Source organism: Pipistrellus kuhlii, unplaced genomic scaffold (assembly GCF_014108245.1).
Source record: "Pipistrellus kuhlii isolate mPipKuh1 unplaced genomic scaffold, mPipKuh1.p scaffold_m20_p_18, whole genome shotgun sequence".
Lineage (NCBI taxonomy): Eukaryota > Metazoa > Chordata > Mammalia > Chiroptera > Vespertilionidae > Pipistrellus > Pipistrellus kuhlii.
In genome coordinates this window covers 14,722,137-14,736,613 of record NW_023425493.1, presented here as the reverse complement: position 1 = coordinate 14,736,613, position 14,477 = coordinate 14,722,137, and the positions used below count along the sequence as shown (strand labels likewise).

The following is a 14,477-nucleotide window of genomic DNA, read 5'->3' as shown; positions in this document are numbered from 1 at the left end:
TTTCTCATTTATTTTTACTGCTGTAGTTATTGGAAGGATACAAATAGTAGAATTTAAAAATATTTAGGTGATCAAACACCACATAACAGTATTCACAATTATAATTTTTCTACATGTAAACATAGTTAATAAGACTATAGAATAATCACTTGGTATTTCCTAAGTACTTCTGGCCATGAATAAACTATCTTAATGTGGAAATGACTCTACAACTTGGCCACATTTTATAGGACAGTCGGCAGTACTCATACTTATGGTACTTATTATCTGTTATTATTATAATGCAAAAACTTACTTCATATCACACCTCATTTGAATATTACTTGTAAATAATAACAAAGTCTTTCTCCTCTAGGAATCCCTACCTATGTGCTTCTGAACACTTCCGGAATTTCCGTCCCAGCTAGAGTAGATCGTCTTGAACTTCTGAGTATCTCAGGCAGTTCTCTGAAGACTATTCCTGTCAAATATTACCCAGATCGAAAACCTTATGGCATATGGAATATTTCTGACTTCATACCACCAAACGAAGCTTTCTTCCTCAAAGTAGCAGGTTATGATAAGGATGGTTATCTCTTCCAGAGAGTATCAAGTGTTTCCTTCTCTAGTATCATCCCAGGTGAGACATCATTTCATTTCATACTGGAGTGTTGATAGTTAAAGTAGGGGTAGAGGGAAGGAAGTGATGTAATCCTGCAGGTAAAGAACAAACTATAAAGTTAAAAATAATATCCTCACATTGTTACTGGGTTACTGATTTGTTGAGCATTTACACATAGGCTATGTAATCTTTAGCTTTTCATAACTATGAAATAGCACATCATATGTTAAGGCTTATTGATTATAGATCTGAAGTCAAGCTGGGACATTCTGGTGCTCTTATTCTCTCTACAAAGCCTGACATATGTGTTTTATGTTTGAATAATCTGTCTCAATGGTCGGCAAACTTCGGCTCGAGAGCCACATGCAGCTCTTTGGCCCCATGAGTGTGGCTCTTCCACAAAATACCATGGCCTGGAAGTCTATTTTGAAGAAGTGGCGTTAGAAGAAGTTTAAGTTTAAAAAATTTGGCTCTCAAAAGAAATTTCAATTGTTGCACTGTTGATATTTGGCTCTGTTGACTAATGAGTTTGTCGACCACTGATCTATCTAAATGGACTACATTGACTAAATGTTTATGTGCAATTGTCAGAAATACTAAACAATTGGTGATGATTCTGCCTTTAAGTGGTAGGTTGATTTGTTTATTAGAAAACTAGCTGCTTATGTTTGCTATTACCTAGAGATGAGATCACAGCTGAGAGATTATTTGGAGGCATCGGGTAGCTTTTTAATTTGTATTTGAGCTACTTCTTAGTGATAATGACAATTCTGATAAAAATTTTAGCATTGTAGACAAAGATATAGGATTGTTTCTAATATTGTCCCATTGTATGAAAGAACAACATGTATCATTTATACATAAGTATGTGATTTGGGGTATTAGCAATAGCTAATTGCTTAAAGTTGTAAAAATGATAAGAATAGAACCAACATCAATGTTTCCTAATTTACAATATTCAAAGTTAGTTGTCTCAGCCCCTAAATTGAATACTTTAAAATATATTGGATTCTTAAAAATGAATTTTTCCATTTTTTTTAGAAAAATAATCACTTTATAAATTCAATTAGAAGATGTGAGTTCAAATATTTAATTTTTGAAATAAAAATGTTTTCAAAATTGGTGATAAAGTGTAACTAATTTGGTAACTTTTTTTTTCTTCTATCCTGGTAATATAAAAACTAATGCCTCATCTTAAAATCAATGGAGTCTTAGATCCAATGAATACTTTAGTAAGGGGTTCATTAAGACATTGAAATTTTAACAGAGATAATTAAGTGATTTTTAGGGGATTTAGATTAATTGGGATATAGAAGATTTACAGGAAGAATTAAAGTATGAAGATTTTTAAAAAAATATATTTTATTGATTTTGTACAGAGAGGAAGGGAGAGAGATAGAGAGTTAGAAACATCGATGAGAGAGAGTCATCGATCAGCTGCCTCTTGCACACCCCCTACTGGGAATATGCCAGCAACCAAGGTACATGCCCTTGACCGGAATCGAACCCAGGACCCTTCAGTCTCCAAGCCGACGCTCTATCCATTGAGCCAAACCGGTTTTGGCTAAAGTATGAAGATTTTTAATGGCTTACCAGGAAGTACTCAATATCATCGTAACCTCTGGCCCATGTTCTTTTTTCCCTAGATGCTCCCAAAGTTACAATGCCTAAGAAGACCCCAGGGTACTACCTACAGTCTGGCCGAATTCCCTGCTCTGTTGAAAGTCTTTTGCCCTTTACCTTGAGCTTTGTCAGAAATGGACTCAAACTCGGAGTAGACCAGTATTTAAAGTGGGTACATGTTTCTATTAATAATTGATAGCATTAAACATCTAAAGAGAAATAATACTTATTTGTAAAAGATATAATACTTATTTTAATGTGTTTTTTACTGGAAATTCTCATGTATTTGCTCAATGGTCTTGGAATATAGCAGTGATCAAAACGGACACAGCTCAATGCCCTCTTGGAGTTTGTATGAGATGGAGGAAGCCAGCTAAGATATGCTAAATATAGTATCTATACTAATAAAAGGGTAATATGCAAATTGGTCACGATGCTCTCACAGTAACAACTGATCGACAGGCTGCATGGAGCGACGAGGCTGGCAGAGGGGTTAGCAAGGGACGATCAAATGACTGACCAGCAGGCTGCATGGGGCCATCAGGCTGGCAAGAGGGGGCAGTTAGAGGTGATCAGACTGTCAGGTACAGGCAGTTAGGGGTGATCTGGCTGGCAGGGGGGCAGTTAAGGGCGATCGGGCAGGCAGGCAGGTGAGCAGTTAGGAGTCAGCAGTCCCAGATTGTGAGAGGTATGTCCAACTGACATCTCCCAAGAAGTCTTGGATTGGAGAGGGTGCACGAATTTTGTGCACTGGACTCTTAGTGTTAATATATAAATGCTAGAATGCATTCAAGAGTTGACTTAGGTTCTAGAGAACCTGAGTTTTATATGATTCGAGGATCCCTTGTTAAATAAGAACAACTGTAAACTACTTCTGTCCTACCCTGTAAAACAGGGGGAGTGGGCCAGAGGGCACCAATTGTCCTTGTGAAAATGGGTAACTTTTTTAGACAAATATCAGTAATCTAATAAAAAATGAAGTAGGCCTTGAAAACTGGAGGGTGATTTCTGGAAAATGTGTGTGTATTTTTTTTTAATTTGTTTGTTTTTGTTTATTTTCTAAACTTAGAATGAAACCAACTACATTTTGGAAAAAACCCCTCTAGGAATTATTTTATAAAACTCTCCTACTGTTAGTTCAATATTAGTATAAGTGACTTGCATAAGATGTTAAATATTTGAAATTCTTCATTTATGCAGTCTCTTTATGAGGTGATTGTTTTAAGTCAAAACTATGGCAGAAATGTTCCTTATAAATTTAGAAACGTTTCCATTACTTAAAGATTGAGCTGCAGTATTTCCTGCCACTTTTTTTTTCTCACATAGTATATCTTGACGATTTACTTAGCTTACATATTTAATAACCATAAATCAAACACAACTGACCAGGCTATTCAGTGATGAAGCTACATAACTGACTGATGAAATCAAACCACTCTGCTTCATGTTGAAAGCGTAACATTTCTCAAAGACACGGGGTTCTTTATAAACACTAAGTCCGTGCAGTTTCTGGGAGGTAAGCCACAAGAATTCTTTCTCTCATTTTTCCAGCTCTGTGATGCAGAGATGTGACATGCCTTTGCTGACACATATTAAAGCTTTTTTTTTTTGGATGGCTGAGGCTAAAGACAGAGAATTAGGTGTGGGTGATGATGGATTGATACTCTAACCTCGATTCACTCGCCCATCTCTGATTAGATTTCCTAATAACGTGAGACCTGGAGCTGGATCTTGTTATGAGAGTTGCTGTGGTCACTAGGAGGATGGGAGGTAATTAGTTTGTATTAACAGCAGAGCACATTTTTTTTTAAACTTAAAAAAATATATATATATATTATTGATATTTTACAGAGAGGAAGAGAGAGGGATAGAGAGTTAGAAACTTCAATGAGAAAGAATCATCAATCAGCTGCCTCTTGTACACCCTCTACCGGGGATGTGCCTGCAACCAAGGTACGTGCCCTTGACCGGAATGGAACCTGGGACATTCCAGTCTGCAGCCAGCGCTCTATCCACTGAGCCAAACCGGTTTCAGCTGAACACATTTTTATTTATGTCCTTTCCCCTATTCCAAAGGCCATTCCTTCAAGACTTTTTACTTGTGGCCATGTTGTTTTCATGTCAACTGACAAGGCTACGTGAAAGAAAAAGTGATTTTCATGTAATATTGCATACATAAGAGAGGAACTAGAATAACTAGAGAGAGTATTCTTTTTTTAGTGTTTGAAGTATTAAAAATAGTAGTACATATGTCTCCTTTTTTACCCCCATTGACCTCCCCACAGCCTCCCCTACCCCCAGTTCATGCCCTCACCTGCCCTTATCACCCCCCAGTGTCTTATATCCATTGGTTATGCTTATATGCTTACAAGTCCTTCGGTTGAAGCAATCTGCACACTGGTTACGTGCCTTGGAACAAATTAGTTCTTTCTGGATCTCAACGTCTCTTTTTTATAATGAGGAACAAGAAGAATTGTCACTTTCTGTTCTAAATTTCCGTATATCATGTTTTTTACAAACCCTAATGCATGTTTGCCTCTGAAGTGGGCCCCTGCAGAGGACACAGACAGCTCATGTATTTTAAGTTTCTGCCTTCCTGGCACTGACTATTTTCTCTAGACTCGGGGTGGAGAACATTTTTTCTGCCAAGGGCCATTTGGAAATGTATAACATTATTTGAGGGCCATACAAAATTATCAACTTAAAAATTAGCCTGCTAAAAACAAATTAGCCTTGCTGTATTTGGTCAAACATTTCATTAATTCACCCTTAATGCCTTAGCAGGCCAGACTAATTTCTTGGGTCTTATAAAGCCCCCAGGCCAGACATTCCCCACCCCTGCTCTAGACAACGGCATTTATGAAGTCGGGTGTGGTGTACTGCTGTTCAACATTCAAGACACAGCTTAGGGGATCAGGACAGCATCGAGTCCAGTCCGAGTCCGTTTTCCTCTGCAGGTGACAATAAGGACCACCGGCACCCGGCACATACACAATGGAAGGAAACAACATGAACTGGATAGTCTCCTTTGCTAAGGCATATGGTCTAGCGGAATTGTCTAGTTTCTGACTTTTCTGAGGATGGGGACCTGTGTCTTAACTTTCCCTTACCCACTGTAGGTTAGTGCTGACTGTGCACTACGGGCTCAGCTGTTCCTCCACGGCTGTTTGATGGTGGGTGTGGTACTCTTGCGTGGCGGGAGACCTGGAGTTACTGCCGTGGGCCATGGTTTCTGACTTCAGTGGAAGGTGTCCTGACTCTGCAGTGAGGTTTTCAGCTCAGCTTTGTCTAGAATGATTACCAAGGTTATAAACAGTATGGATGGTTGTAAGAAAAAAAATTATGAAAATATCCATGCATTTCAATCATGTTTTTTACAGTTATTTCAATCATGTTTCAAAACAAAATAATGTCTGTTTTATAGATTCTTGTAAAGATTTACACACGTAAAGATTACACACACACATTATATATTGATCTCAGAGAGGAAGGGAGAGAGATAGAAACATCAGTGATGAGAATCAATGATTGGCTGCCTCCTGCACACCCCATACTGGGGAATGGAGCTTGTAACCCAGGCATGTGCCCTGGATTATTGTAATCTTTTAAATAGGGATTGAACTTCTATTATTCAGACACTTCCAGAAAATTAGATATCATGATATATGATTTGAACAGTGTTAGAGAACAAAGTATAACTATTTATTAAATGAATGAATACACAATATAGCAAAGGGATTTTTAAAAATCTAAATGATAAGTTTAACTATAAAATTTAATTGTTTTTCTTTTTCTAAATGTATTCATAGGTTGAAGCAGATGTGGTATATAGCCTTATATAGAAATTCTATATAAGAAAGTTAAAGACTATTTATCTTTTTGGAATAAAAAAGTCTGGCCCTGGTCAATTTTGTTTAGTGCTTAGAGTGTTGGCCTGCGGATTCAAGAGTCACAGGTTCAGTTCCTGGTCGAGGGCATACACCTCGGTTGCAGGTTCCTTAGCCGTGACTGGGGCACATGCAGGAGGCAACCAATTCGTGTATCTCTCTCACTTCGGTGTTTCTCTCTCCCTTGCCTTCCTCCCTCCTACTCTCTCTAGAAATCCATGGGAAAATATTCTCAGGTGAGGATTGAAAAAAAGTCTATTTTCTATCTTTAGACTGCTTTGTCTAAAAACCTCACTGAACATGTCCAAAAACCGGGAATGACCAGGAAGGAGAGAGGGTTTAAGAAGTATTTCTCTAACAACTTTTTATCTTACACTTTGACACAGCCAGACAATATTTCTGTAAAGAATTTTATAATCTCCATAATTTACTGCCTTTGGTGTGTCTTTGTTCAGTGTAGAGAAGCTTAACTTTCTAATTGAAATGTAAAAGCTGTTCAGTTTTAAGCTAGAAAGAGCTCTGCAGCTTAATCAGTTCATTTTTTAAAATTTATTGATTTTAAGAGAGAGAAAGAACCATCAGTTTGTTGATCCACTTAGTTATGCATTCATCGCTTGATTCTTGTATATGCCCTGACCAGAGATGGAACGTGCAATCTTGGTGTATTGGGATAACCGTCTAACCAACTGAGGTACCTGGCCAAGGCTTATTTTCTTTATGGTGTTCTTTTGGGTGAAGACTTCAGAACAAATAGTGGAATCACTGCTTTTCAACTGGATCATGTTTTCACAGTAACCAGAGATGTTTCTGCTTTCTTACCCCAGAGAATCTGCCGGTGTGAGCTGGGATATTGAGAAGGTCACGTTGTCTGATGAAGGCTCCTATGAGTGCATCGCTGTCAGCAGTGCAGGGACCGGACGGGCACAGACCTTTTTTGATGTGTCAGGTGATTATCACCGATTGCTTTGCAGTTGGCTGGGTATGAATGCACCTATGGAGATGGAATGTTTGCTCCTTCTGGTCTCACCACCTATTCGCTGTGTCACCTTCCTTGGGCCAATTACTTAAGGACTCAGTGTCTTGGCGAAAGTGTGAGGGTTAAATGACAAAGTGTGTATAATACGTAGAGGAGAGTATGGCACATAGAAATACTTAATAGACTATCTATTGTTATTATTTTGCTATGGTTGTTATCATTATTGTTATTGTAGAGACTTAATAACTCACTTTTCTAATGGCCATGCAGCATTTTTCTTTGAGAAAATAAAATTAGAGAAAAGGAAGGGAAGTGTTCTGATAATATTAAGGTTAGCCTTTCTGTTTTCTTCTCGCCTGTTCATAATGAGCACAGTGCTTTCATGAATGGGTCCTGACATAGAAAGTGATCAGATTTAAGAAACACTGGACCTCAGTGGCTACAATTCTGGTGTTAGGAAGGGCAGAAGAACGGCTCCTAATTTCACATTTAGATAGTGTGTTTCCTGTGACTAAATGGGAGGTAAGGCTCAAACTATTTTATCAGATAGATTATCTTTTAGTGAAAAAAAATTATCTCCCAGAATTCTTAGGAAGCAAAAGAAACTGCCATATCTAATCAATTACCAGAATGTAAGCCATTTGGTCAGCACATATTTAGAATAGGTTGCATTGTTTTGACTGAATTATTTTCTGCCTGCCTTGTAGCCTAGCATTGCTGAGTGTTTAATAGCAAGTCCATCCTGACCTCAGTATGGCTGTGAGTGTCTGGCAATGTCTGTACCTGTTTTTTAGCATAGATGTGTGTTTTCTTGAGACCATTTAAGACAAAAGAAGCTTTATAATTGCAGGACAGGTCACAAGACTTACGTTTGTTTTAAGTCCAAGCTGAACTTTAAAACAGAGGCGTGCAAGCCTGTTCTTCTTGTAGTAAATTATTTGTATTCTCTTATTCTTAGAAAAATAAAGTTTGTCCTCTGGAATGATTTAGCAAGTTGACATGCATCATAAAGCATTCATGTTTTTTCATCTCCAGTAATTATGCAAAGTTCTGGAATTGTGTCAACATTCCCCAGCTTCTGGGAAAACAAACACTTGAGCACTTGAGTTGCTTTCCCAGCAATATTCATGAAGGGAAGGACAACAAGGGAGAGAGGTTGGAGTGAGTTGATCCAGACATCTCGCATAAATAACAGGGAAGTGCCAGTTAGAACTTAGGAACTGGCTGTGGAGAATTTGGCTCTCTGGTGTCAGCAACTTCTGTATGTGTGTTCTACACAGACCCTTCTAGTAGGACTCTGTGCCAGCCAAGCATTGGTATCACTTGGAAATTGGACTGTGCCTCAGCCAACTTTCAGGAATTATGTCCCGCTTAGTCAGTTATGAAAGAAGGAGGCAGAAGTGTCGGTGGCAATGGCAGTGACTATAACAGCAGAAGTGGTGAGCAAGTTCCCCTTTAGACTTGGAAGAGTAGACATTCCTTTTGGGGCTAACCTTTGCTTAACCTGCCAGCCTCAAATCCACACCCACTTCTGAATCTTCCCTCTCATTGGCCGAGGCCCCCTGTGCAGCCACCCTGCTTTGTGGTCTTCAGAAAGGTTTTGATAGCGTGTGAACACATGTACACAAATAACCTCTTCCACGTCTTTGGTGGGTCTTGTATATTAGTCATAGAATCATGCCATACATGTTAGAATCGTAGAACCTTAGCACTTGAAGGAGTCTTTATGATTACCAAATTCAGTCATCTCATTTTTCAAATGGGGAAACAAACACTGTGTGTAAATTGGCTTATCTAAGGTCACATAAGTAGTGAGGGGACTAGGCAGCATATGTTTGCTGGGTTTAACAAATTAAAACAAAAGATGCCCAGTTAAATTTGAACCGCATGTCCCAGATATTTCATTAGATCTAGTTGTACTAAAACAATATTTAATATTTATCCGGAGTTCAGATTTAACAAAGCATCCTGTATTTGTGTCTGTCAAACCAACCGGACTTCAGTCAGAGCCTCCTAACATTGCCATGGATGCTTTCCACTTGATTCACTGGCTGTTTTCAGAAGAGATCTTAAGAACACAGCAGAATGACAAAAATACGTTTATTTTTTACAATTTAAAATAGCATATAGTGCTCTAAAAATGTTTGGAAACAAAGATAAAGGAAAATCTGGAGTGTATACACATTTCTTTCACTCAGAGATAACCACTATGGTTTTGGCATATTGCTTCCAAGTTTCATTCTAGGCTTATGATATTCATCTACACTTACATACCATTTTAAATAAAGAAGGAAAGTTTGAATATCTGATACTTTTTATAGTTAAACCAAAACAGACATGTGGGTTTCAAGCTAGCATAGCTCACCACAGATTTTATTGCTGTATTATTACTCAATGGTGGCTTGCTACAGCAGATCATTGAAAGTGTTTGGCAGAATGAGCTTTAGAGGAGCATATAAATTTATTCCCAAACCTAATCCAAGTATGAAATGAATCTAAAAATGTTGGTTAAATAATTAGGAATTGGCTTTTTACCACATCTGAAATGTCATGCATTCGTCAATGCCTTTGTGTATGTGGCTCTGTGTATACAATGTCATTAAAGGCCTATTCCTATGGTTAACTTGACCTTCTTAAATAAAAATGTTCCCATTCTTTCTGGGGGAAAGAATTTGTCTTACTTTACTGTCCTAGTGTTATATTTTCTTAATGAGATTATAACACTCCCCTCTCCCCTTAAAGCTGATACAGCCTTATCTTTGCCAAATCTACCATATTTTATGCACTATTTCCTTTAAAATAGTGAATACCTGTTTTAATTAAATTTATTGGGGTGACATTGCTTAAGAAAATTATATAGGTTTTAAGTGTGTAATGCTATGATACATAAATATTGTTTCAAAAAATCTTAAATTCTACTTTTTCCAAAACTCAAAGATTTGACATTTTCCACAATCCTAAATCAGCCTAGTCATATGTTTTGTGATGCTTCTTTTTATAATTATAGGTTTAGACTTGAATATGCTTTGGTATATAAATATGATCTAGTTTTTAAAGCATCTTTCAACTAGATGATTATTTTCTTGAGGTGATGGAAATATGTATTAATGAGTAAGTTTTGTTATACTGCAGCTTTTCTACTAGATACTCAAAACATACTCATTACTTTTTTTAAAATTCTCACCCAAGGAAATGCTTATTGATTTTAGAGAGAGATGAGAGAAGAGGGGGGAGTTGAGAAGTTGAGAGAGACATCAGTCTGTTTTCTACTGGTGATCAATCCCAACTGGGGATCAAACCCACAACCTTAGGTATATGCCCTGACCAAAAATCAAAGCTGCAACCCTTTCTGTGTATAGGACGATGCTCCAATCAACTGAGCCACACCGGCCAGAGCTACTCATTAAATTTTTTAAAAATATATTTGATTGATTTTTCACAGAGAGGAAGGGAGAGGGATAGAGAGCTAGAAACATCGATGAGAGAGGAACATCGACCAGCTGCCTCCTGCACACCCCCTACAGGGGATGTGCCCACAACCAAGGTACATGCCCTTGACAGAAATCAAACCTGGGACCTTTCAGTCCGCAGGCCGGCAATCTATCCACTGAGCAACACCGGCCAGAACGCCTCATTAAATTTTTAAATCTCGTCTCTAAGTGAGCAAATTGTCTTTTCAGTCTCTTGATTTGAATTTTTTCAATTCGCACAGAGCCCCCTCCAGTCATCCAAGTGCCTACCAATGTTACAGTCGCCCCTGGAGAAAGAGCACTTTTGACATGCCTCGTCATCAGCGCAGTGGATTTCAATCTGACCTGGCAGAGGAACGACCGAGACGTCAGACTGGCAGACCCAGCGAGAATGCGGACCTTGGCGAACCTCTCCCTGGAGCTCAGGACTGTGAAATTCACCGATGCTGGAGAGTATCGTTGTCTGGTTTCCAACGAAGGAGGATCATCCGCTGCTTCCGTTTTCCTCACCGTGCAAGGTACTGTGCTGATGGTTACTTCCGAGTTATACTTCCTTTCCGTCTCCTCCTTTTACCTCTGTCCCCTTAAGATGGCTATCTGAGAGTGACAGTATGTACCCAAGCAGTTACAGTTTGAATGATGGGATGCTTGTGGAGCTCGAGTGTTGGTCTACAGCTGACTAATGTGGAAAATAAGACATTGCTAATTAGTACATGACTTTAAAGCTAACACAACTAATCCTAGTAATTGAAGATTTTTATTCCAAGAGAATATAAATAGACATTGTCTCTGGGTGGCTTAATAGTTTTAAATTCTCCAAACTATCATGTGGGTTTTTACCGTGTTCCTGGTTTGGTTGAATCAACATCATTAAAATGTCCATACTACCCAAAGCAATTTATAGATTCAATGCAATCCCCATTAAAAATACAAAAGGCATATTTCACAGACCTAGAACAAACTCTCCAAAAATAATCCTATTGTTTTAATAACTCGTTCAAAATTTCCCCCCAATTTAATTATATTAGTGTTGTATCTACCTAATGTACTTATATTGTTTTAATTAAGGTTTAAGGTGTTTCTCATTTTGGCTCAATTTTATTGAAACTTTAGCAGAGTTTTGCTTTGTTTATATTACACACAAACACACACAAAGAGTGCATATTGAAGGTAAACTAATGGTAACCCAAACTTGAATTATGTTTATATAGATTAAATGTTCTGATAGCTGAAAACAAGTCTATTAACAATGGTTTAATGGCTACTAAAAATGTATATTACTCAAGACCAACAAATTAAGATCAGGGGCCTTCCAAAGTATCTTTTTCAGTAAAATCATACTTGGCTTTTAAATGTCTATAGATCAGCCAGCGGTCTTAATGTAATGAACAAATTACAGTTGGCAGTGTTTCACTGTTAGGTAGACAGGTTCATTTCAAATCTTTGAGGTGGGAAGCCACTTACTTCAGAATTGGGTCCAGCTATTTGGTTATGGTATTAGGAACAACTTTAATCATGCCTGAAGTAACACTCTCAGATGATTTCTTAAGGTTATTTAACACACTGACCAATGAATTTCAAGGATAGATCTCAGAATATTACTAATGGCAGGAAAGTGAAACTACCTTGAGAATTAATAAACTGGTTGCCATCTGATTCTAGTTTTCTCACGGGTAGTTGAGTTATGTTCTGCACTCTGAATGTGTGCCTTTTGTTAGTTGATCTGGTGGAACCTCTAGGGAAACATTGCTTTATAAATGGTTCAGTGCATTTCCACATGATAAACTGCCTAGATAATTTTGGGTCAATCCCAGTAGAAACTTGAGTTACCAGGATTTTGAAACTATTTTTACTAAACCGATTGTTTCAGTTAGAATGTCTAATGGCCTTCGGAAATTTGATCTTGGTTCTTTACCTGAAGTCCTTTAGAATGGGATTATAAAATAAAATCAGAGCCTTCCTTGTTTACCCAGGTTAACCTTTCCCCTGGTGTAAGGCTTGGGATTCTGCATTTATGACAGACCTCTCAGATGGATTCATGGACAACACTTTCTGAAAATAGCATTTGACTCTATTCTAAAGAATGAATCCTATGATCTAGAAATATATATTTTAAAGGAAGCCCTTGACTCTCTTCTTTTTGGTTAAATAGAGTAGTTATTATTAGTAAATGTTTTAAGTAAGTATTGAGGTAAGATGTTACCTAATATACAAAACATAAATACAAAAGCATATGACATTACATGATTACTGGCTAGTCTTTATAATCTCTAGTGGTATAAATCTGTTTAGAGGCATTATTTTATGCTCTGTCTAGATGGCCTTGAGTTTGAGGGACCAGTTTGAATAAAAAAAGGTTGTTTTGCCGAAGCCAGTTTGGCTCAGTGGTAGAGCGTCGGTCTGCGGACTGAAAGGTCCCAAGTTCGATTCTGGTCAAGGGCATGTACATTGGTTGCGGGCACATCCCTGGTAGGGGGTGTGCAAGAGGCAGCTGGTCGATGTTTCTCTCTCATCGATGTTTCTAGCTCTCTATCTCTCTCTCCCTTCCTCTCTGTAAAAAACCAATAAAATATATATATTTTTAAAAAAGGTTGTTTTGAGAAGCTAACAAAAATATATTCCAGAATTTATTTTAAAAGAGAGAGAGAGAGAGAAAGACAAGCTGGTTTATGAATATATTATTTTATATGCCTAGGATTATAATTTAGAGTAGGGGTGTCGAACTCAATCAGAGAAGGGGCCAAAATCTAAAATCCAGCCTAAATCGCGGGCCGAATGGTTTACTGAACAGTCATAAACTGTCATTGTGATGGAAACGCAGCGGAGTGCAGTGATGACAGCGCGGTGCGGGCCACATTGCAAGGCCTGGCGGGATGGATTTGGCCCGCGGGCCTTGTGTTTGACACATGTGATTTAGAGAATGGAACTTCATATGTAGGCATTTCTGTATACCATGCAGAATGATTGAAAGACCTGGTTCATATCTGGGCTCTGCCACTTGCTGGTTTGGCACCCTAGAGCAGGCCAATAACACCCCAGAGACTCCTGTTCTTTCTGGACAAAATACAGTTACAAATAGCACAGTTTGTGCGGGTTAGATGACATAATGTATGTCATGAACTTTTAAAAATGCTTGAATGTTTGTAGATTTATTGGACTAATTTAGTGGGTTGAAGTGTTTGCTCATTCCTCATATGATCTATCTCTTCCTAGCAGTCTCTGCACTGTGAAAGCATGAGTGTCTTCTCCAGGCTATCACATTCTAGAATGTAAGCTCTCCAAGATCCGGACATCCTTTTTGTGGCTCACTTAAATCCATCGGGCTTAACTTAATCTGCATTTTCTCATGGTTCATTATTGCTGGAAATTAAAATGTCCTTGATGTACGCTTCTTTGTGACAATTTCCTATGTACTTGACACTTTTAGTATGTCACCATATCCCTTTCTTTTCCTATTAGAATGTGAATAATTCTTAACCTTTCCTTGTAACTTCCAATGAAAGACATTTCAACATTTCTGTCTTCTAAGTACTAGAGAAATATGATTCTCTCCATTTATAACTGAAGTGCTTTTACATCTTCCAGCAAATAGATGCCTTAAAAGAAAGACAAAAAGAAGTAAAATATGTGCTACCCATTTATACATTTTATTGCATGGAATTGGACTGTTATAACAGAAGCTTGCCCCTAACCATGAAGTCAGTAGAACACATTCATCAGATAAAATAACTGAACATTAAACTTTCCTCTTCATATTTTAGAATGAGTTAAGAAAGCAAATACTTCTGTGGTCAAACTAAATATTTTTTAGATGTCATTGCAATGAATACTTGATGCAAAACTTCACTAAGATATTTGTCTTCAAAGCCAAGGGCCTCCAACTCTTTATTAGATCCTTAGTACAGAAGACAACAAAAGCT

The 14,477-nt window shown here is 37.9% G+C and overlaps 1 protein-coding gene across 3 annotated transcripts in view; it reads left to right on the top strand.

The window, feature by feature from the left end:
- Window positions 1–14,477, top strand: part of HMCN1 (hemicentin 1) — a 349,616-nt gene that overhangs the window by 138,441 nt on the left and 196,698 nt on the right. For all 3 annotated transcript variants that reach the window (XR_006741944.1, XM_045583144.1, XM_036442229.2), the window contains exons 8-11: window positions 356–619; window positions 2,248–2,392; window positions 6,936–7,057; window positions 10,800–11,075. Coding sequence is in view for 2 of the 3 variants with exons in the window: in XM_045583144.1 (XP_045439100.1) it covers window positions 356–619; window positions 2,248–2,392; window positions 6,936–7,057; window positions 10,800–11,075 (807 nt within the window). In the remaining variant the exon portion in view is untranslated. The remainder of the gene's footprint in view (window positions 1–355; window positions 620–2,247; window positions 2,393–6,935; window positions 7,058–10,799; window positions 11,076–14,477) is intronic.